We start from the raw sequence: 21,210 nt of genomic DNA, 5'->3' as shown, positions 1-21,210 counted from the left end.
GGGGGGCAGAACAATAGCCTCATCAACAAAAAGAGAGCTGAGGTTTCTAGCAGATGGACACACTTCATTTCTTCAGTTCACACAAACAGGCTGCACACAGTCGTCTGTGTCACTCAGAGAAAACCAACGACCCCCATGTCACACGGAGCCAATCTTACTCAGTTCAAACAAAGGAACCCTCCCCCTCCTTTCACACCTTGACCCAGGTGAAAACAACATCCTGTAAATGAGTCAGGTTGTAGACAGCTCTATTTTTTCACCATAACAATTCAGTATTTCTTCTATTTTGCTCTGATAAGCTTAACTTTAGACTAAGAAATTCCAAGAAACTGTAGCCAGCTCTGTTGCCTGTTCGTGAACCTCATGGAACATTTACATCCTGTGAAAAAAAAAACAACTGACGATGTCGTTACAGTTGGGTTTAAATTAATCTGACACTGAGAGAATAAACAGTAAATGTCAACAAAAGCAGAGAACAAAGGCACGGTTGAAGAGAGGAAACGATTACTTTATGCTTGTTTTATTTCTTATAGTTTTATTGTAAATGAATTTGTTTTACTCAGCTGTTACTCACATATCAACCTGTAAAACTAGTAAACTACGTAACTAAGTAACTACGAATGTCTGACAACCTAATAATATTTGGCAGCTTTTGGGATCTTTGTTTGGTTGGTCCACTTATCAGCCGACTAACTATCTGTAGGGAGTCTGCTCTTTTTCAAACAATTATTTATTCTGACAGTAAACATTTGTCAGACTTGATGCTGTGAGATTATGGTCTGTGACAGATGTAAGACTTGGCTTTTTGACAGATTCCCTCTGTTGTGTTTCTGCTGTGAGATGAAACATCAGGACGATCCGATGATTTTTTCCCTCGTCAGTTTTATTTTGTTTCCCTTACTCACAGTCGTGTACGATACAGCTCGCTTCCAAGTTAACATGGACTAAGAAAACACCTTAGAGCTTCATTAACTCTTTAACATACCTTCATAGACGCAATCGAATAGCTGTAAATATCCCAGGGTGTAACAGAGAGTAAAATGATGTGTACTTTAGCAGCAGTACTGGAGCAGATTCGACACAGTATGTATTCCCCTGTAGATGTTACATTTACTGTAGGTTTTTTACTGTTATTATAGGTTGACATTGCAAATCAGGAGTAAAATTGTGAGTGACATAAAATCAAGGTAAACAACACCACAGCCATAATCAATTTGTGGGCTGCTTAATAAGATGCCAGTAAAGATCACAGTCCAAATTCTGACAATCCAAGACCAGATGCTAAATTATTGTCCATAAGAATGTGTGTATTTTACCCTGGAATGGGACTTCACGTTAAATAAATCTTTGTTTATGGGTATAATGACATTTATAGAAGCATCATATGTCTGTTGTTCTCAGTAACAAGAGTTTCGTTAAAAGTCCAAATGTGTCATAATATGCATCACTGATCAACATCTGTCCGAAACACCACCAAACAGACTGTTTGTACCATGAAGCGCCAACATTTTCCCTCATCATTATTTTGAAAAATTCAAATTAAAAAAGCTTCTCTGAGACACTGGGTTATTTAAAGTTTATCCAAAGCTCCTGGTCATAAGACATCTTCTCTTAATTGCTAAATGACAGGTACGGTAAAAATGTGAAAATGTTGTAAAAATGTTAAACCAATTTTGAAACTAAGAAATGTTCATAAGATAGATCCTGGTGAGGTGAGGATCATTCTGCTTTGAGATCTTTTTTTTTTTTTAAGATTTTTTATTCACTATATCTAGCATATTTATAATTAGCTGTTTTACTGCTGGATTTTAAATTCGACCTTCTCCCACACACCTCTCTTGACAGTTTTAACCACCATCACCACCGCCTCTACCTTCACACTGTAACAGAAGCTGTAAGAAATAATTTACCAGAATGGTGAAACTTTTCTGGACTTGTACTCCTTAACAATAAGCTGTTTGGTCAGTTCATATTTTCACAATATTTTTTCATGGACAAACTTGTGGTGTATTTATATCCAGTACTCAAAAACAAATAAATACAGTCCTTTTTGAACGTGCCAAAACATACAAATCAGCTCTGGCTGTGCCTGTCTCTGTCCATGGTGTTAAAACATTTAGAAATGCCCTGCCTCTCTCCATGGTGCTGAAACATTGAAACCAGTCTCCTGGCTCTTGCAGTTTTTAATGTGAGCACTGCATGCTTTTCCTTGACTTGTCATTATAATTTACACACAAGACCTATAAGAAGAAGTAGGCAACGTTTGTTTTATTTGTGTTTTCATGTAAAAAGCCTGGAAATGTCTATTTTATTTTTCTTTTATTTAAATTTAATATTTTAAGTTGTTCAAAAACATGTTTCAGAAAAACATGAACATTCCACCTTAAGACAACCACCAAACAACTTTAGACATTATTGGTCCCTAGGTGCTGCCTTATTACTGCCCATGCATATTATGAACCATAAACCAAGGGGTTACAATGAAGGTATCCACAGTGTGTCATTGTTTAAGCATGAACCATAGTATCGCCTCTGCCGTAAAACCCTCATCTTTTTAAGAGTATTCCAACATGACACTTTTTAAAACTGGTGCTGTTAATTTTAATGGCATTCCCCACCACTGATTATAACTAAACATTGTCTTTAAGACGCCGTACTTGGCTGATGATGATGGCTGTGTGATTAAAAGCACTGCAGCTCTGCTATCATTTCCCTCTTCACCCATAGTTAACAGCAGGTGCACTATACACCTCGTAAATGCCAATGATCCATTTTAGGTGAAGGTGATTAACGGTAATGATTGACCACATTCAGATGTTATCTTTCTTTTCATATATATTTATATATACATGTTTTTTAGCACATGTGAGCAATATATTTGGATTTTGACCATAAATAAAGATGTCAATTTTGAAGACATTTTGCGTTGGCTCACTCAGCGTTCTATTGTTCCACAGCCTCCAAAGGGCATTTTCCATGTTATTATGCCATCTTCATTTACTTTATTTTATTGTCTATGTTCTTACGTCCGTGGTGTTTCATTTCCACTAAATGGACTATTCATTAGTTCCACTATTTCTGTGTATATGCACAAGTCTTCATTTTGGAACTGTCCAGTAGTTTTATTATCTTGAATAACGTGCTAACCCAGCCATTGTTAATTGCAAAACAGATGGCTGCACATAATCCATTTTTACAAGCGCACCACTTCAGTCACACTCACTGGTGGCCAAGAAGGAAATGACCAGGCGACCTTCATGGAGCCGCCTCTAAATGAGACAATGAACGCTGCATTAATCCAAACGGTTGGCTGGACTGTGACCACTTTTGGCCGAGAGCCACGGATATAGTCTTTATGAAACGTTATGTTTTAACTCCCATAGCAGTGTTCAGATAAAAAAGGAAGGGTGTGTGTCCAGTCGGTAATAAAGATGTAAATGAAATGGGAAGATTGTTTAACTAAGGCTCGGGGCTCGCGTATGTATTGGACAGAGAGATAATGGTGAAGTGCCTGTACACAGAATCCTGAACAGGCTGCGATTAGTATGCACATGCACAAGCGAGAACACATGAGGACACAGCTGATTTCCAAACCAACAGGACAAGTACACTCAATACCAGGTGGAGTGAAGTTCTGGACTTTTAACTTTGTTAGGAATTGGTAAATGCAACGATTCTCCCCTCACTGTTGATTAAACCAGCTCCAGTGCTGTGCAGCATTACTATTGAGAGTTTGCTTCACAGCTGGTCTCTTGATGCACGTCTCCTTTCCTCCCAGGCCTACATGGGAGTCCAGATACGTTCAAGATTAATGACCATCGCGTAGGACAGGTTAACCAACATGTAAAGTCTTAATCAGTTGTGACAAGAGATGGAGAGAGATGGAAATGGCAGATTTAAATGATTAGCTGATGCAGTAGAGATATCCAGTATATAGAGGTCAAGAGTGAGAAACGTCCGCCGCTGCTTCACTCTGATATAAACTCACATTTTATTGACTGTTTCCAGTCTTCTGTGCAGAAATCTGCCATCCCGGTGACGACTGATGGTGAATAGCAAGCATTTTGATATAATTGAGGCCACAGAGGCCGCGCTGTAAATTAGTTCAGCTGTTCGTGGTGGGGACTGCTGCACTGTCGCTAACAGAATGACAAAGGAACTCGGACGAGCCTTCATTATAGTCACAGGGACTTGAAGCCTGTCCTATGGTGTGCAGTGCTCAACAATGACAGAGAAGATGTTTTGATTATTTCCTTCTTTCTCATTCAACAAAATCTGTAATTGGAATCCACATCGTTGGGGAAGATTTTGTTAGTCCCAGATTGGTCCTGGTTTTCTCTTAGATGTTCAGGTTCATAATGATAAGATGCAAATGCACAGGACACATACCTTTGTTTCTACAAAATCTCAAAGATCCTTGATTGTTCACTTGTCTGTTATGTTGACCGTTGAAGTAAACTGAGACAAGATGTTATTTCAGTATCCAGTTAAACATGGACATAACCTAATGGCTTTGTCTCATAACTTGCTGAGTTATCCCAGTGTTGGTTGTTTGGTAGTAAAGGTTAAAAAAAGCCTTGTAGACATCAGACAGTGAATCACCAGGTAATCATCAACATTTATATATATATATATTCTGTCTGCTCTGTTATACTCATTGTTCAACAATGGGTGGATTGATTGAACTGGTACTGAATATAATAATAATAAAGCATTAAAACATAAGATATAGAACTACTTATTCTTAAAGGAGTGAGAAGAAAAGATCCTGATCCTCATAGATGGGACAAGGATAGGACGGTACAACAAAAATATCAACAGAACAACTCTTAAGGTGCAGTTCAGAGATAAATAAAAAAGAAATGTTTTTAAACAGAGAAAACAAACATCACATAGGAAATTTCAGTTGGAATACTTCCATGAATAGTACTGTTGTAGCGCATATTTGAAATAATACTGTCATATTGCAGTATTCCACTTCAAGTAAAGCAGTGATAATGATGTGCTTCATCAACATCAGCTATAGATGTGTACCTAATAAAATGGCCAGTTAGTGCCTCATCATTGATGTGGCAAAAATGATTCTCTCTTTTCTTCTTTTCTTTTTTTTTCTTGATTTCTCAGTCAGAACTTTAGACCCAAGTTAGACATTTGTTCTGATGTATTGACATCATGGCAGACTGGCTGCTGCTCTGGGATTAGCCTGGTGTCTGCCTGCTGTGGGATATAACATTTCAAATCTCGGTGCTCATCAAATTTGTTTGCACGTGTATTTGCATTAATTATATTTTCCAATATGTACAGCAATGACATGCCAAACGACACGGAGGTGTCCCAGGTGGTGGAATCTTTGGTGAACAGTCCCGGCTTTGGAACCCGCTGCATGGAAGGAGACCCGATACTGTAAGTGCTGCAGAGGAAACTGCCTGTGCCACAATGTGGATGTTTTGTAATCTTCCAAAATCTTGGAATGAGCCGTTTAGATTTCATTGATAATAACTCCACCCCCCATATCAGGTATCTATATTCCATATGTGTTTATTTAAAAAAAAAATTTGCAGTGCAAGTGTATTTCATACTCCTTTACTTGACGTTGTTTAAACCTTGTATCTGGTGATCATGATTCCTGTCCAAGTGCAGTAGCTGATGACGATTTGACGGCATTGTTCTTCTACTGTACAGGAATTTACCTTGTTCCTCCCGTGGTACCGACTGGTTTACTCCGCCCGTGGATCAGACTGTGATGGACATCTTTCTCAACGGAAACTGGACCATGGCCAACCCCTCCCCCTCCTGCCAGTGCAGCACTCCCCAGCTGGTTACCATGTTACCGCGCTGTCCGCCCGGTGCAGGAGGTCTCCCTCCACCTCAGGTCAGTCCACTTGATAAATAAATAAATAAATGGGTTTTAACACAGGCGGGCGGAAGAAAACCGCAGTGTGAGGTTTGTGAAGATGAGGATAAATAAATAAATCAGTGACACAGCAACACAATAAATAAGAAATGCTTATCATGGAGGCTTTGGCTTCCAGGGAGAAAGAGCCAGTCAGCATCATTCTGATTTGAAAATGTAAAGGTACGCACTAACAAGGATTTTGCGGCACATTGCAAAATGTAAATCAGCGCGTTGTTGGTGCGTCCTTTATGTGAAGCAGCATGTGATGCATGAAGGCAGAAACTAAATGGATTCTCACTGTAAATACACAGAAATGGCTTTTACCTCTGGTACAGTGTGTTTACCATAGCTGTGAAAGACTGCTGTAGATCTGCAGAGATGTTTTTTTTTTGTCCTTCTCCATACTGCATACATCCACCCCTGGCCCTGTGGTATTCATTAGGACTTCAGCAGTGTGTACAGCAGACTTTGACAAGGATGACACCTCCCCTGCTCCCATCATAAGTCCAAGGTTCTTGTCTATTCCTGTTCGAGTCAAAAACAATCTATAGACCTTCAATTTCTCCAGAGCTGCCTTTCAGATTCTGGATCCAGGATCAGTAAGAAAGTTATAGGACCTGCTTTTTAACGCCTTCTGACTGAGCGAGCAAGGAAACAATTGTATCTAATTTGGAGTTTAAATTTAGATCAGTATTTATATTTGGCAGCTCACAGACTAAAACACATTAAACAATTTGGTGAATTTGTGAGGGATAGAAATATGACATATACCTCATCCAATTTGCACAAAGCCTTTGCCGATAAAATAAATAGTAACAGTGAATAAAACGTAAAACTGGCAGTCCGGCAAAATTCTGAGGGAAACTCAATAAAAAATCAATATGATTATTGAACAATTATTTTGATCATATATTATTTTATTGCATTCTGTCAACATCAACAGAAATGTGCGTCAAAAATAGGTTAGTTAAAATTTGACATTTAGCAAAATGTGTAGCAATCATCACTTCAACAGGGGGTGCTATAAGCATGGTTTAAATATGCGAGGTGATAAACCCAGTGCAATAGAATGTTTAAATTGAGGAATACATTTTTTTTTTTACCAAAATTGAAATATAAAGTTGTACATCCAAAAATCTATACAACCAGGTTTTTGAAAACTAAAACAAAACAATATCATATTTCAGCCAAACTTGAAAAGCCTGATTTAATCATTCAACAATCCAACAGATTTTTAGCCAGTTCCATCTGATTTTTTCTCGTTTCTTGGCCAAAACTGAAAGAAGCCAATGAATGACGCATTGACTGTGAGCCGACTGTATACCTGAGGGCACATGACGCAATATTGTTTTTGAAAAGGCAAAAAGATAACCGTTTATAACTTAATTGAATTATTTTTCTTCAGCTTTAGGTTTTTCATTTGCTAGCTCAGTATAACATTAGATAAAGCACAGTGAACAGGGCCTGACCTAGTAGAGTACTCACCTGCCACTCCCTACACTCCCCAACATACACCTCCATTCCACACCCTGTGAGAAGCCGTAATGCCTTGTTGAACTTGTGTGTGATTCCCGCTGTGTGCAGCTTCCTGTGACAGGCCCATTTAGGCCCCTGTGTGACGGAGCCACTGTCCAGGTATCACATTACACCATGATTGTTGAGACAGTCAAACAGGAAAAGTGCCCTTTGTGTAACCTTTTCTTCTCCCTGATGTTCAGCCGGGTTATGACAGCACTGTCAAAGAGTCTCCCATTTGTTCTGGAGCCACTCGTCTCTGCCCGTGTCCCCCGGCGACGGGGCCATTAAGGTCTCTCTTCTCCTCTAACCTTCCTTTTTCTATCACTGTCTTTGTTCTCTGCACTTGCTGTTCTCATTTAAATCTTTCTTCTTACCTTTTAAATCTCTGTCTTTTTCCGTATGTTTTAAAAACTGCTTCGTCTTCTTCGCCACTTTCATTCTACGTTATTTATTCAGTGCTGTGAATGACTACTCCTTTCAATGCACATAGCCTTTGGTTTAAAAAAGGCCATTAACAAAGGCATATCCTCTTACATTCACTTGCATCATTTTCCTTTTATTTACAACATTATTATTTAGTTCCAATCCAGGCTCCGTTAAAAGATTTTTAATGGACGTTCATTTGAATTGAAACAACCTTGAGGACATGAGACCTATTATCATGCAGCAAGATCATTGCCAGAGGAACTTTAAAATTAGGCCAAAGAGTGGTGAGAGGGGTTAGAGCAGGAGACAAATGAGGAGCTGCTGATGCTAATATGCAGCCGAACTTTTCTCTTTTCATCTTTTTGTGTTGCGTAATGCAGCACTTACATCTGTCTAGTAGGGTCATCGCTGGGGAAACAGTTCACCAGAAGTCAGTGAAAATGAAAATTTGGCGTGGAAAAAAATCAGGGCCACCAGACAAGTGCCTCTCATAATCCTGATCAACTTGGTTCAAAAGATAGAAGTTAAAGATTCAGGGCACAATTGATTAAATAATAAATGCAGATTTCTGTCCAATACTAATGTGTTTAGATAATTCTGTTTTAGAGTGGACGTTTCTGACTGGCCCAATAACTGAACCAAGCCTCCAAGACCAGAATATTTTTTTAAGAAACCTGATCAAGTCCAGTTGCCTTCTGCATATTAGGAACTCAAACTGTACTTTGAGTTGCAGTGGTTCTGTAGTTTTAGTAATATATATTTAACTAGGTTATCTTTCAGAATAAAAAGTACCCCGATTCTAAACTTCCTTTTTTAAAGCCTGACTAAATAAGTATAAATAAGTATAAAAAATATAGAAAAAAGGAAAATAAGTCATTAAAAAAAAAAATCCTTCTGAGATATGAATCCAACCCAAACCTCAGAAGTTATTTATTAATTTCTTAGTTTTAATATTCAGTTGTGTGAAATGCTAGGATCTGACTAATGTCAAATTATTGGTAAATTATTCAAATGTTTTCATTAGAATTCGTTGAGTTTTTTTTAAAGCTTGTAACAATAGCTTGTTCATATAAATATAAATGCGTAACATCCAGCCAACCACACACTGTCTTCACCTCCGACCTTCTCAGTCAGCCCACACTTAGGTGCACACACACACTCACACAAAGTAAAGTTGTCAAACTCAGATCAACCCAACTGTACTGTACTGTACTGTACTGTACTGTACTGTACACAGGATGGATTCTGCAGGTTTGTGAACATTGTTGGCTGACTTCACAGAGGATAAATATTGCACAGTTACAAATAAATAAACAGCACACACTGTCAAACAGAGCTGTACTTCGTGCCTGGAAACGTGTGCATTTATCATCACAGATTGTTTGCAGACGCTGGCAGGACAGGCCAGACGACCACCGGACGAAACTGAACATACTTTTGAGGCTGGTGCCCCCTCTGACCCCAAAGTCCTGGGCGTTGAATTAATCATGATAAAGTGAAGCGTTGCTGTAATTTTCTATTTTATCTTCACTCATGCCCATCCTCTGAATCTGCCCTTGAGAAACTATAAAGAAAGGAAAAAAAAACATTTGCCACAGGAGAGAGTGTGAAATTATTGTTACCATGGAAATGGCACGCAGCAGTTAAGGCCGTGATCAATTCTCTTCTATTGACTCTTGTTCACTGCTGATATTTAACCTCCGTAGATGAATGGCGCGTCACGCATGTGAGGGAATTGATAAAGAGCGACACTCCTCGTGCAACGATTGATGCTTTTATCATCAGAGATCGGTCCAACTACAACTCAGCAGCAAATGACTCTGCACTGCTTTGTCTTTCAGGCTTTTGGACATTAGTTTGCCACTGATTAGTTTGGTGGAGAAAAAAACAAAAACAATCTCTCTGAATGGGAACTCTGAAATCACCATTATAAAATGGAAGATGTTGTTTAAAGACAACAACTGTTTGGTCTCAGACTTTATTTCTAGAAAAGTGCCTTTAATTACATCAGATAAAGCCATGATCATTTTCTACCTGAAATATGTATGTTGTGTCCTAACAGTAGTGAAAGTGGAGGTTATTTAAATCTGAATACATTTACCTCTGTGGCAAACAATTACTAGCTATAACCTGGCGAGTATTTTATTTCCTTTTATGCCTAGAATGTTTTTGTTCAATATAATTTGTGTTTATTCAGACAAGGTGAAATTGAGTCTTGTCATAGCTTTCTGTTTATTCAGACAAAGTGAAATTGAGTCTTGTCATAGCTTTCTTTTTTTTATTCCAAAATCTGACTTTTTATGTCATTTCTGTCCAACCTGAAGTTTTATTTTTGTTAAATCTGCTCCTGCACGTAGATAAGTCTGGATAGCTCAGCTCTAACCACCAAGGCTGAGACCAGGCTTCCTCTCTGGCCGCAGTTGGGGATAAAAAAAAAAATCTATCTAACCCCAGATTATGCCCCAATCCTTCCTCTGCTAGCCTTCGCTGACTTCTCACTTTGGCTCCGAACACCTGCAGATCAGATTTGGTGTGCAATGACATGTTCAGACCAGAGAGAAGCCAGGAGATGCCGTCAAAGCTGACTGGCTTATGTGATGACAGAAGTTGTTGGTTACTCACAACAACAGTTTGGCACTGTTTAAAACCATGGATGCCGTGTGATCACACGGACTACCATCACACAGCAACGTGGAATACGCTCAAGTGAGGAATTCGATTTTCCCAGATGAATAATTTTGTCCTCAGCAGCTCCAAAACATGCAGGAACCTCTTACAGAAAGACATAATTAACCTGTCATCTCTTGTGGGAAAAAAAACAACAACAACAAAAAAAAAACAACAGACAAGTGACCATGCAGCTTAACGCGCCATGCTTAATTGCTGCAGACGCTGCTTTCCAGAAATGGTTTTTCTTTGTGTAGAGCAGATAAAATTTGGCTCAGAAGTGGAAAGAAATGAACACAGGGTCTTGTCTTATCTCTGTGCCAGCTCATTCAGCACATTGGGCCTCTGCTTCATTTACACCTCTCTCACCTCAGTTTGCTTCCTCGGCTCTCGGGCCACCACTGTGTGCTGCAGCTCTGATGTCATGCACAACATACAGTGAGGCCCAGGTATCGCACTCATCGCATACTGTTCCCCTTGCAGTGTTTTGATGCTGGATGTGAACCAAGGCCAACATAATTACATGCACGCTGGCTGGATGCCTCTGTATAAACTCATTGTGCAGACAGCAGAGTGTAAAGGCTTTTTTTAACGTTTTGTTTGTTTCCAAGTTTCCTGTGGCTTTTCAAAAGACATGCATGTTTATTCAGAGATAAGCCAAGGTTGCTGCGCTACCGGTCCTTCTTATCTCTGATTCATAAACCACATGAGCCGCCTTCTCCTCTATCTCCTCCTCCTCCTCCTCTTTCTTTTTCTCTTTCCGTCTGCAACTCTTTAGACAGTTTTCTAGCTCCATGTGTATTTTCCAGTGTCTCTTTGAATTCATCAATGATGTTTTCATTATGGCTGTCAAACTATTTTCATTCTGTCAAAGGTTGCGCTGGAATAATCATGATAACTTGAAATTATTAACATAAAATCAGCATTAATCATGATTTTCTTGGTTAGTAGTGATCAAATTTACAATGGTAACCACGATTAATTGTGATTAATTGCAATCAGGGTTAATTGTTATTTATATTAATTACAGTTAATCATTTCATATTTTTTGAAAATACACATTTGTATTGAATAAGTGGCTGCATCACACTGCGATGGGCAAAGTCTACTTTATAACTAGGTCACATTCTCTCCTCTTTTTCATTACTCCTTTTGCTGCAGTTTAGACCGAGCCTTTTGTTGATGCTTCTTTCGGTCATATCTCATTTCTCGCCGTCCTGCTGCAGGTCGTTAGCTGATTGTAAAAACCTTCATATATGTTGGAAATACGACCTCTTCACTCTCACTCTTAGTGTTCTTAGAGATCAATTCCTAATTTTGTTAATCATGAACAACTTGCTTTTAGTTTATTAGTGCAATCTGCACTATAAAAATGTGGATTCAAGTGATTAACCAAGCAACAGATTGGAGTTTCATTTTCATCTTATCAATACAGAAGGGCTGTCATTTTAAAACCTCGAAACGAAAATGCACAATGTCATGTTTACCCCCTGATTTTGTGACAAGTATCCTTAAACTGTAAAAATGTAATGGAGCAGCCCATTAATCAACATATTGTGTTTACCCGAAGCTTTCACATCAGTCTGTTTGCACACAAGAGTAGATAAGGGCTGTAAGCAGAGGGGTGCAGTCGGGGGTCTCAATTGCACTCTATCAAGGATCGTTCTGCTAATTAACATAGTGTTACTTTTCTAAATAATCAGGGATAAAGCAGCTCCGCGTTGGGCCACGTGTGTGTGCACTGCGAAGTATCAGTCTACAAATTGTGGAGTGTGTTCGTTGCACTATGTCGCACCCTATCCTAATTGGATGTTTGAATGTACCCATTTATCCACAGAAGAGCCTCTAATTAGGGTCCTCTGACATTAGACACAGCTTTTGCAGCTTTGTCGGGGGTTTGTTTTCATCCCAGCTTAATTGACTATTATCATAAGGGTTGAAAGAATATACTTCACGCTGCTGTGAACAGATACAGATACCACCTGCAAAACGCTCCTGCTCTGATGTTCGGTTGATTCCTCTTTGTCTGGATGAAGTTTTTACGACTGACTGAGCAGCTGGATCCCCCGGAGCTGGTGGTCGGACTCTGTTCCTGACAAATGCACCACATGCAGCACTTGGAGATGTTTGATTATCTCCTTAAACCATATAAAAAAAAATACTTATTTTTGCACTTGCATAAACATTCCACCATCCAAAATCCAGGGATGCAGGTGCATTTACCACATAAAATACATATTTGAACGGTTTCTAATTTATATAGTGTTATGTTTCATTCCCCCCTACTGGCGTAATTATGTACTTCGTGGCATACGAGCTGCAGAAAACTGACTAAGAAACTGTAGGAAGGTAGAGATTGTTGATTATGATTTATAACATCTTTACCTTTGATATTTCTGTTAGCCTAATGTGTAGACTTCAGTTGTGTATTAGGCAGCAGTGTTAACAGGTTAAATGAATTGAAAATGTTGACATTTTAAGAACATTTTAAACCGCTTTACAGCTGTTCACCAGCACCACGTTTTTATAGAACACAACCTTTCTACAGCTATGGCTTCAATTTCAATTGTTCTAAAAGCTATTCTCATTGAAAAAGCACATTTTCAACTCAGTGTTTTTTCCCACTGTGGCACAAAGAATGATAATAGTGAAATGTTACTCACCCAACTGCATAAGCATTCTACCTCCAGCCCAGACTGTGAGGACAACTGCATCAAATGAAGTCATATACAGAGATTGTGTTTACTGAGGCAGATGTTTGATTATTTATTACCTGGAGTTAATCCGCCCAGTGGTGAGTCTATGCTGTATATGATGAATGTGAATGTGTGTCATCTTTAGTGGGTGCATTATTTTTGCTTATTTTGTATTTCAACAAGTTCTTAACTATTCTTAACAAACCATTGTGACCAAATTGCATTTACCAATGTTAGGACAATACATCAGTTTTAATTAGTATCAACCAATTATCTTCCTACTAGGAAAAAATAATAATTTTAAAAGACATTGGGCTAATTTGACAAACTTTCAACTGATATGTCTAGTGTTTGTTAATGTTCAACCAACATGAAATTTTGTTTTGTCCTTTAAACAGAGGATCCAGAACACCACTGACACGCTGCAGGATCTATCTGGACGGAACATGACCGACTTCTTGATCAAGACTTTTGAAAAAAGTGGCAAATTTAGGTAAAAAAATAACTAATTGAGTGTGAAAACTGTGCCTGTTTAGTTGAACACTGAGATAAAATGATCAGGAATTAAAGAAACATTAAGACTTTCTGTGTTTGTAGCCATCTGCAGTCACCTTGTGGAAGCATATTTAATTGTTCTACCTGTAACTGTTGCATACAGAGACAAATTATTAGCGGCAAATAAGTAAGTGTTTTCAGGCTAAATGGGTGTAATCGCATAATGTTGATACTTTCGTCTTTTAATGACTTAGGTACGGAGGTTTGTCTGTGGGAGAAGTCAATTCTCAAGTCCGTATGACTGAAGAAGACATCGAGGCAGCGTTTGTGGATCTGAAGGAGCTCCTGGGATCATCTGAGGTTTGTAAACACTACTGATAAGTTACTTGGGAATAATACTTTACATAAATAAGTATTAAGGAGTTATAAGAATAAAGTTGTATTATTGTGAGAAAAAATTACCTTTTATTCCTCTATTAAAAAAAAGTTTTAATGTATAATATAATAATATACAATTTTTAGGTTCTTTTTTTTATCACATTCCTTGAAGAAAGTTTTTATAGAGACTTTGCGACTGGTAAAAAGAAGTTTTTGTAAGTGGAGAATCGTACAAAGCGGTGTCAGTGACAGTTATTGTCTGTAATTTAACATTTTTTCCCCCTCTGTGACTGCTGTCATGACTCGTACCATCTGAGTCACTCTCTACTTTCTTTTTCTTCTGTTATAAAACTATAATTTTCCCATTTGTTGATGGTAGGAGACAGTTGCTTTGAGGTCAAAACTCCTTATTATTTCTGGCCATTGAAGCAGTTGTGACATTTCTTTAGGTCCATGTTAACACACTGACTATTTTCGTCGCCGGCGGTTTAAAAGCTGCTTTTTTCTTACTCAGTGTGCCGGCCACACACACTCGTGAGCACATGGCTCCTAATTGGAGCAGAACATTCTTTGTTCGCTCGACTCGCTTATCTCGGATACAGGTAATGTCATTTTTGCTTGACTTTTAAACAAAAGAAAGTCATGAGAGGTTCAAAATCTTCAGGTCCTTTTTTTGTGTCTATGGCAACAGGCTTTCACTGGTTATCACTTACGATCAAATCACTAAAACCTGCAGCTCCCTTTGACATCCATCTGAAAGAACTCATATGCTGTTATTTTTAACATCTATTAAATTAATCTGTCATTAACATTAACATTTTTGTTTTACGTGTCAGCACTTTCCTCAACCCTCAGGTATCTTTGGGCTCCTCCCCCACCTGATCTCCCCTCTCCATGAGATTTTAGTTCTAATGTTGCTATAATCTGCGTGGCAGTGATGATGGCTGTGCATTAAATCTGTATTCTTTAAACTGGTACACTGTCCTTGGGAAATGTCTGGTTCTGGAAGATGTGGTGATGGTGATGTGAGCTGGTATCATGACCAGAGCCAGAACTGAGATTTTCATTATTTTTTATTATTTATTTTTTTTATCCGTTCTCATTATTTCTGTCTCACAGGTAAAATTTGTTAAAAAAACAAGAGAAAAGCACAAGAGGATGTATGCTCCAAATGCAAGATATGTACTAATTATTTTAAAAATAGCTGAGAATGTGGCGTGTGGTGAAATGTGAAAGTGACAAAAAATGCCAAAACTCCAGGCCCTGTAATGCGTCTGCAAGCTCCTCTGCAACACCTTTTGGTTTAATTATCTAAATTATTCAGTGCAGCAGGCACCTTGGAAGCAAAAATTAATTATTTTTAAGTTTCCCTGTTGCTTCCACTCAGCTGCAGACACATATTATTAGCACACCCAACGCACAGGAAACACGACCGCTGAACTGTGCAGGCCACTCTGGAATACCAGCCAAAAATGTCAGCACACACTCCAGTGGCTTTATTGTCGCACAGTTAGCCGTGGCAATGGGCAGCTCGGCTCTTCATAGCGGGCTCGTCATTGCCCTTGTACTAGGAAGGGGGGCGGAGGGGGTGTTGAGGATTAGGCTCAGAGAGCTGCAGTTGCTCATCGCATCTGCTAATCCTCAGGAAGGTCTCTGGTGTTTTTTTTTCCACTTCCTGTAGCAACAATGCAAACCAGAGAAGGAGGTGAAAGCCACAACTGTAGCATGGATTCCTTCGCTTCTTCTGGCAGCAGCATCATGGACAAGAGTGTCTTCTCTGCCTGCTGTATGAATAGCTAATGACTTGGAACGGACGCTATGTTTTTTAACACAAAAAGCCTGTCAGTGTAGATAGAGGGCTATGGGTTTTTTTTACCTTCTTGTCAGGGCGTGATATAGAAGGAGGAAAAAGTGTTCATGCTGTGTTGACGAAATGATGTGTAAACATTTATTATGTCAAAGGAGAAAACCAGATTTATGTCAACACATAAAGAATTCCAAATTTTACAGGTTATGATCAAATCACTAAAACCTGCAGCTCCCTTTGACACCCATCTGAAAGAACTCATATGCTGTTATTTTTAACATCTGTTAAATTAATCTGTCATTAACATTAGTATTTTTGAGCTGTTTTACATGTCAGCACTTTCCTCAACCCTCAGGTATCTTTGGGCTCCTCCCCCACCTGATCCCTCTCCATGAGATTTTAGTTCTAATGTTGCTATAATCTGCGTGGCAGTGATGATGGCTGTGCATTAAATCTGTATTCTACAGATTTTACAGGTTATGAGAGTATATATAGAAGGATCGACCGTGTTAGAAAAAAAGACACTGGCACAGAAATAAAAGGAAGAACAGACATGTGATGATAGCCTGGGTCCCTTGTCCTTGGTTAACTGCCTTGAGGGCTACAGATAGCTCTGCTGTCTGTTTCTTTACTCCCCCTATCAGCTCAGACAAGCACTTTCACCCGAGCACACTCCTGCATTCTTGGGATGTCTTTCTTGATTTTTCTCCTTTTATTTTTTTCAGTGCTGGCCTCCAATGTATCTCTCCTCACTTGTCACCTGCGGTTTTTCACCTCCTCCTCTGTTTTTTTCCCCCACCATTCTTCTCCTCCGTTCTCCTTCCCTGCAGAAGTACTATGAAGGCCGGGTCCAGCAGGAGGTCCATTTGCATTTATATCACATGTGTAATGTTCTCAGCGCTCTAATGACTGAGCCAAGCAGCATGGTATCAACATGGCAGTTTGGAGATCAAATGCCCGTCACCTCAAGCCTTCATCCTGAGACTTATTTCACAGGCACATGACAGGAGCAGAGATGAGTTTTAATGCAACCTGTCATAGTAAAGCCACCCTTTAAATATATCATTATTATTACAGTCTGCAACATTTGGATTTTTTTTTTTTCCAAAAATTTGACTGACACATTTGGTTTTTCTTTTTTTTTTTTTTTCGTCCTTTTTTTTTTTGCTTCTTTTTCTCTCCTGCCTCTCTTGTTATTAATTATTTCACACTACTTAATGAAACAGACATCAGGGGAGGACACATTTTTCACTCTGGCCCTTGGGAAATAAGTGGCTCAGCACACAGCAACACCGTCCAGAAGTTCCCATTCGCCTCTCCTCCTGACTCATGTTTTTGCATTTCAAAGTGTGTGCTGCTGTTTTTCCAAGTGTATCCAATTAAGTCTCCAGCTCAGTGTTCTTCCTCTTGTTTTCCTCGTCTTCTCCAGAATAATGTCACTGATCGGCTGCTACAGACGTCCGAGGAGCTGCTGAAGAAGCTGGGCACCAAGAACAATGTTAAGGTAGTGTTTTAATTGGCTGAAATTAAAGCTGGTGGAATAGAGTTTTAATGATTGTATTATCTTTGCTTACTGTAGAAATAAAATGTATGATTAAAAAGTGGTGTATGGGAAAAAAAATAGCACCAGTCAGAGGTTTGAGGGAAAATATAAACTACATTTTCTGAAAAGTTGACTTACTTATGATGCATAAAATCTAAAATTTGGTGATGCACTTAAACATTTGATTTTCTGGACATAAAATTAACCTTTGGGCTTTTGCCTCCAATGGTTATTCTATTTCAGTTTCAATGGTTATTTCAATGGTTATTCTTATCGGGAGACAAATCCCTCAGCGCATCACCACACAAAAAATTTATTTAACGACAGAAATTCTCTGCAGTGAAAAAAAATTGTCTCCTACGTTTAACTTAGAATAAAGATTTGGTTGTTACCAACATAGATGTTTTGACACTTCTTAATTTGATGCCTTGTTATTGTGATTTGTAAATTCTACTCCAGTGAAACCAGTTTGACCTTTGCTGTTACATTGCCTCTGCCCTTGACTCGTGTTGTTGGCAACATTTATAAATGTGTCTAAAAACACAAAATGTGTGGTGTTCCCACTGTTATTATTTCTTATACGCTAAAACATTACGTTAACTAGGCCCATCTTAAACTGTATTGAACATAATTTCACTTTAACTATGATATGAATTCAACCTCTGAATATCTTCAACACATCTTAAAAACACATCACAGTGAACAAATTGTGTTTTTATTTGGAAAAAGCTGCAGGTAGTTCAGAGGTTTTTAGGATGAAGGAAATATAAGAAAAACACAATCAACGTTTGTGTCAATCTGAAAGTCTGAGCTACAGCCACAGACTAACAGGCAGCAGCAGCAGCAGTGTGTGTTTGTGCACATCTGTGTGCACACTCGAGATTCTCTGCATCCTCCGTGGTGGTGCTCTGTTATGTTTGGCTGACACTCAAACGCTACCCACTCTTAATTAACGCTGCACTATCAGCAGGGAGTCCTGTCTCCCTCCCACTCTTTCATTTCATCCATTCTTTCCTTTTTCTTTTCCACACCTCCCACAACCTGAAGCTGCTGCAGACTCAGAGAATCCCTGACATTAAAAAAAGACATGCTGCATTTTTTTTTTTTGGTTCCTTTTTGCACTTGGCAGCTAATCTTTATCTTTTACCGAAAGGAGAAAAAAAATCTTTCCCTCCTGTTGTTTATTTTCTGTCACAGATATTTCTTGTAAAACGGCTTCACTCTTTGCCTTCACGTAGTTGCGTTGTCATGGACACGAATAATAGAAACAAAGACATGATCACAATAAAATTTGCAAACAAAACTTTCTTTCCAGCACCAATGTTATTTGACAATTGTCATTTAAGTTGAAGTTCATGTAAACAGCTTTCTCTCTTTCTCTCTCTTTCCATCATTTTTTTTTAGTCACATGCCCTCCTATGCAAACAAGGCACGTTTGTGAATAAAAATAGGCAAATAAATAAACAGAGAGATGAGAGAGAAAAGAAAATGAAAATTCCTCCTGTTGTTTGTTTACAGCAGAGATAAAAACGACTCTGCACCTCACAGGACTGTTTCTGAAAAGTAAAACAAAAAAAACTCGAGACATGAATGATCTGCATGAATATGCACCGCATGGTTGAAAAATTTGATTTTAATTAAGTTAATAATATTAGATTAAGGTGACCTTGTTAAAACGTTCTTTCTTGCATTTTGTTTGCAACCTTAAATACTGCAATTTATGATTTATGTGGCAAACCTTAATTCAGTATTTCCCAACCAGCTGTGGCTCACTGGTGTGACATGGAAAAAATGATTTTGCTTAATTTTTGTGAGAAATTTTCTGGTCTTCAGCTGAAAAATGTTTTTAAAAAAACATCTTCCAATCTCACCACCAGCTTCTTCTCAACAAAGTTCTAACAAAAAGATGGGATAACGTTGGGGCATATAAAAATAAATATTTAATTCTTAAAAACAAAATAACAGGAACATTACCAGAAACTCTTTTTCTGCTACTTATTCTGAGAAATCTTGCTCAACCCCAGTAGTTACAGTTGCTAGGAGACGTGTGAAACAAACCTCTGGGCCTCCACACTCACTTCTCCTCTGCTCGTCTCTCCCTCGGCAGGTGTGGTTCTACAACCAGGCGTATCACAGCTTGGTGTCTTTCCTCGGCGTGGCCAACAATGCCATCTTGAGGGGAAACTTGCCAGCGGGAGAGAATCCCCGCCAGTTCGGCATCTCTGTGTCCAATCACCCTCTCAACCTTACCAAGGAGCAGCTCGCGTTGGCCGTCACGTGAGTCATCACACAAAAACAACTCAGATGGGTAGATGAGGTTCACACAGCGTGAAGTAAAAAAGAAGCAGTCCAGAATGGGCCTGTGTTCAAGTGTAGAGTTTGAGAAAAACAACCTAAGAAAATGTCAGATGAAGTCCATTGAATCACCTTTGAGTCTTGAATCAAAGTGGTAGAATAATACAAACATCTACATCCTTCATGTTTAGGCAGTGAAATGATTCAGCAAAATTGTATTTTTTATTTATTCTATCTGAAGCAGTAGAGACCTAATGGTATGGTTGCTAGACCTGGGATGTACATCCAAAAGTCTTCTTCAGTTCTAACTGGCTACTGGTAAATTAAAGAGTAAAGGTGGCTTAGTGGTTACTGAAGCGGACTTGGGTTCGGAAGGCTTGAGGTTTGAGTCCACCAGCTGCCAAGTTACCACTGAGGTGCTCTGAGCAAGGCTCCGTCCCCACACACTGCTCCCTGGCCCTTAAAGCTGCCCAGTGGTGATGCGTTAAAATGAGAGGTCACATTTGGTTGTGTGCAGTGGTGAGCTGTGTCACAATGACAAGGAGTTCACTTTGCCACTTGCCTGGCTGACCTGCTGTAGTCTGGATCTGTCTCTAGTTGAAAATGTCATGTTGACCATGAAGAGGGAAATCATACAGTAGGTATTGCAACTGTCTTACCCCCAGAGGGTTGTTGGTTCCATTCCAGTCTTGAACCTGTGCTTTGAGTGATAATCAGGATTAGAACCTTCCTGCCAGTGGTTCAAGCCTGGTCGCCACCGTTGTTTTGCTTTAACGGCTCTCTGTTCAGGTATTCACCCACTCAGAGACAAGATTCCAGACTTGTCCTGCAGCCAGTTAACAGAGAAGAATCCTCTTAGATGAGAAAGACAGTCCAGTTGTCTGGTTCTTAACCTCTTGGAGTTCGACATGTCTCACCTCTACAGTGTGTTTTTCACTCATGAAAGGGCGTGATTTCCCAACAATGCATCATGAAATGCAGACATTCTCAAGGGGGAAACTATGTAACTGGAGCATTGAGACAGAGTGAGTGGGACAGAGTAGTGGAGCAAAGGCAGAGCATGAAGAAAACCCAGACAAACAGAGGACTGATGAGCATGAGGTAGTACAAGAGAAAGTGTAAGATAGACAGATAGATGGATGAGGGATTTGTTTGACTGTGCACAGATTTTCAGACTCAGCAGCCTCCTGAGAGCATGCAGTTTTGTTTTGTTTTTTTACCTCGTGCCTTATCCAGTGCCTGGTAAGGGAGCATCTCCCCCTGAGAATCAAAGATTAATGGCATGCTAAGTCACAGCAGAGCAGCTCTTACCATATGGGCACGGCAGCTCTCTGTTTACTGTAGAGCTGTTTTTGTTGTCTGATAATGACCACATATATTGGTTTGTTATTTCTTGGTGGTGAAATATTCAGTTCATATTTGTATTTTTTGGCTGAAAGTCCACTGGAAATCTTTGGCGCTGCAGCCAAATTACCACACAGTGTGATGA

General features: G+C 39.2%; 1 protein-coding gene across 8 annotated transcripts in view; it reads left to right on the top strand.

Annotated features, from left to right (window-relative positions):
• The window catches only part of LOC103390832 (ATP-binding cassette sub-family A member 1), a 154,402-nt gene that overhangs the window by 83,330 nt on the left and 49,862 nt on the right, over positions 1–21,210 (top strand). For all 8 annotated transcript variants that reach the window (XM_025054899.1, XM_025054866.1, XM_025054819.1 and 5 more), the window contains 6 exons: positions 5,305–5,403; positions 5,683–5,872; positions 13,602–13,696; positions 13,953–14,058; positions 17,313–17,387; positions 19,534–19,703. In XM_025054899.1, the coding sequence (XP_024910667.1) occupies positions 5,305–5,403; positions 5,683–5,872; positions 13,602–13,696; positions 13,953–14,058; positions 17,313–17,387; positions 19,534–19,703 (735 nt within the window). The remainder of the gene's footprint in view (positions 1–5,304; positions 5,404–5,682; positions 5,873–13,601; positions 13,697–13,952; positions 14,059–17,312; positions 17,388–19,533; positions 19,704–21,210) is intronic.

The sequence above is a fragment of the Cynoglossus semilaevis genome, chromosome 1, assembly GCF_000523025.1.
Source record: "Cynoglossus semilaevis isolate Cse_v1.0 chromosome 1, Cse_v1.0, whole genome shotgun sequence".
NCBI classification, from domain to species: domain Eukaryota; kingdom Metazoa; phylum Chordata; class Actinopteri; order Pleuronectiformes; family Cynoglossidae; genus Cynoglossus; species Cynoglossus semilaevis.
Note: the sequence above shows the minus strand (reverse complement) of the source record. Positions and strands in the feature narration are given on the sequence as shown.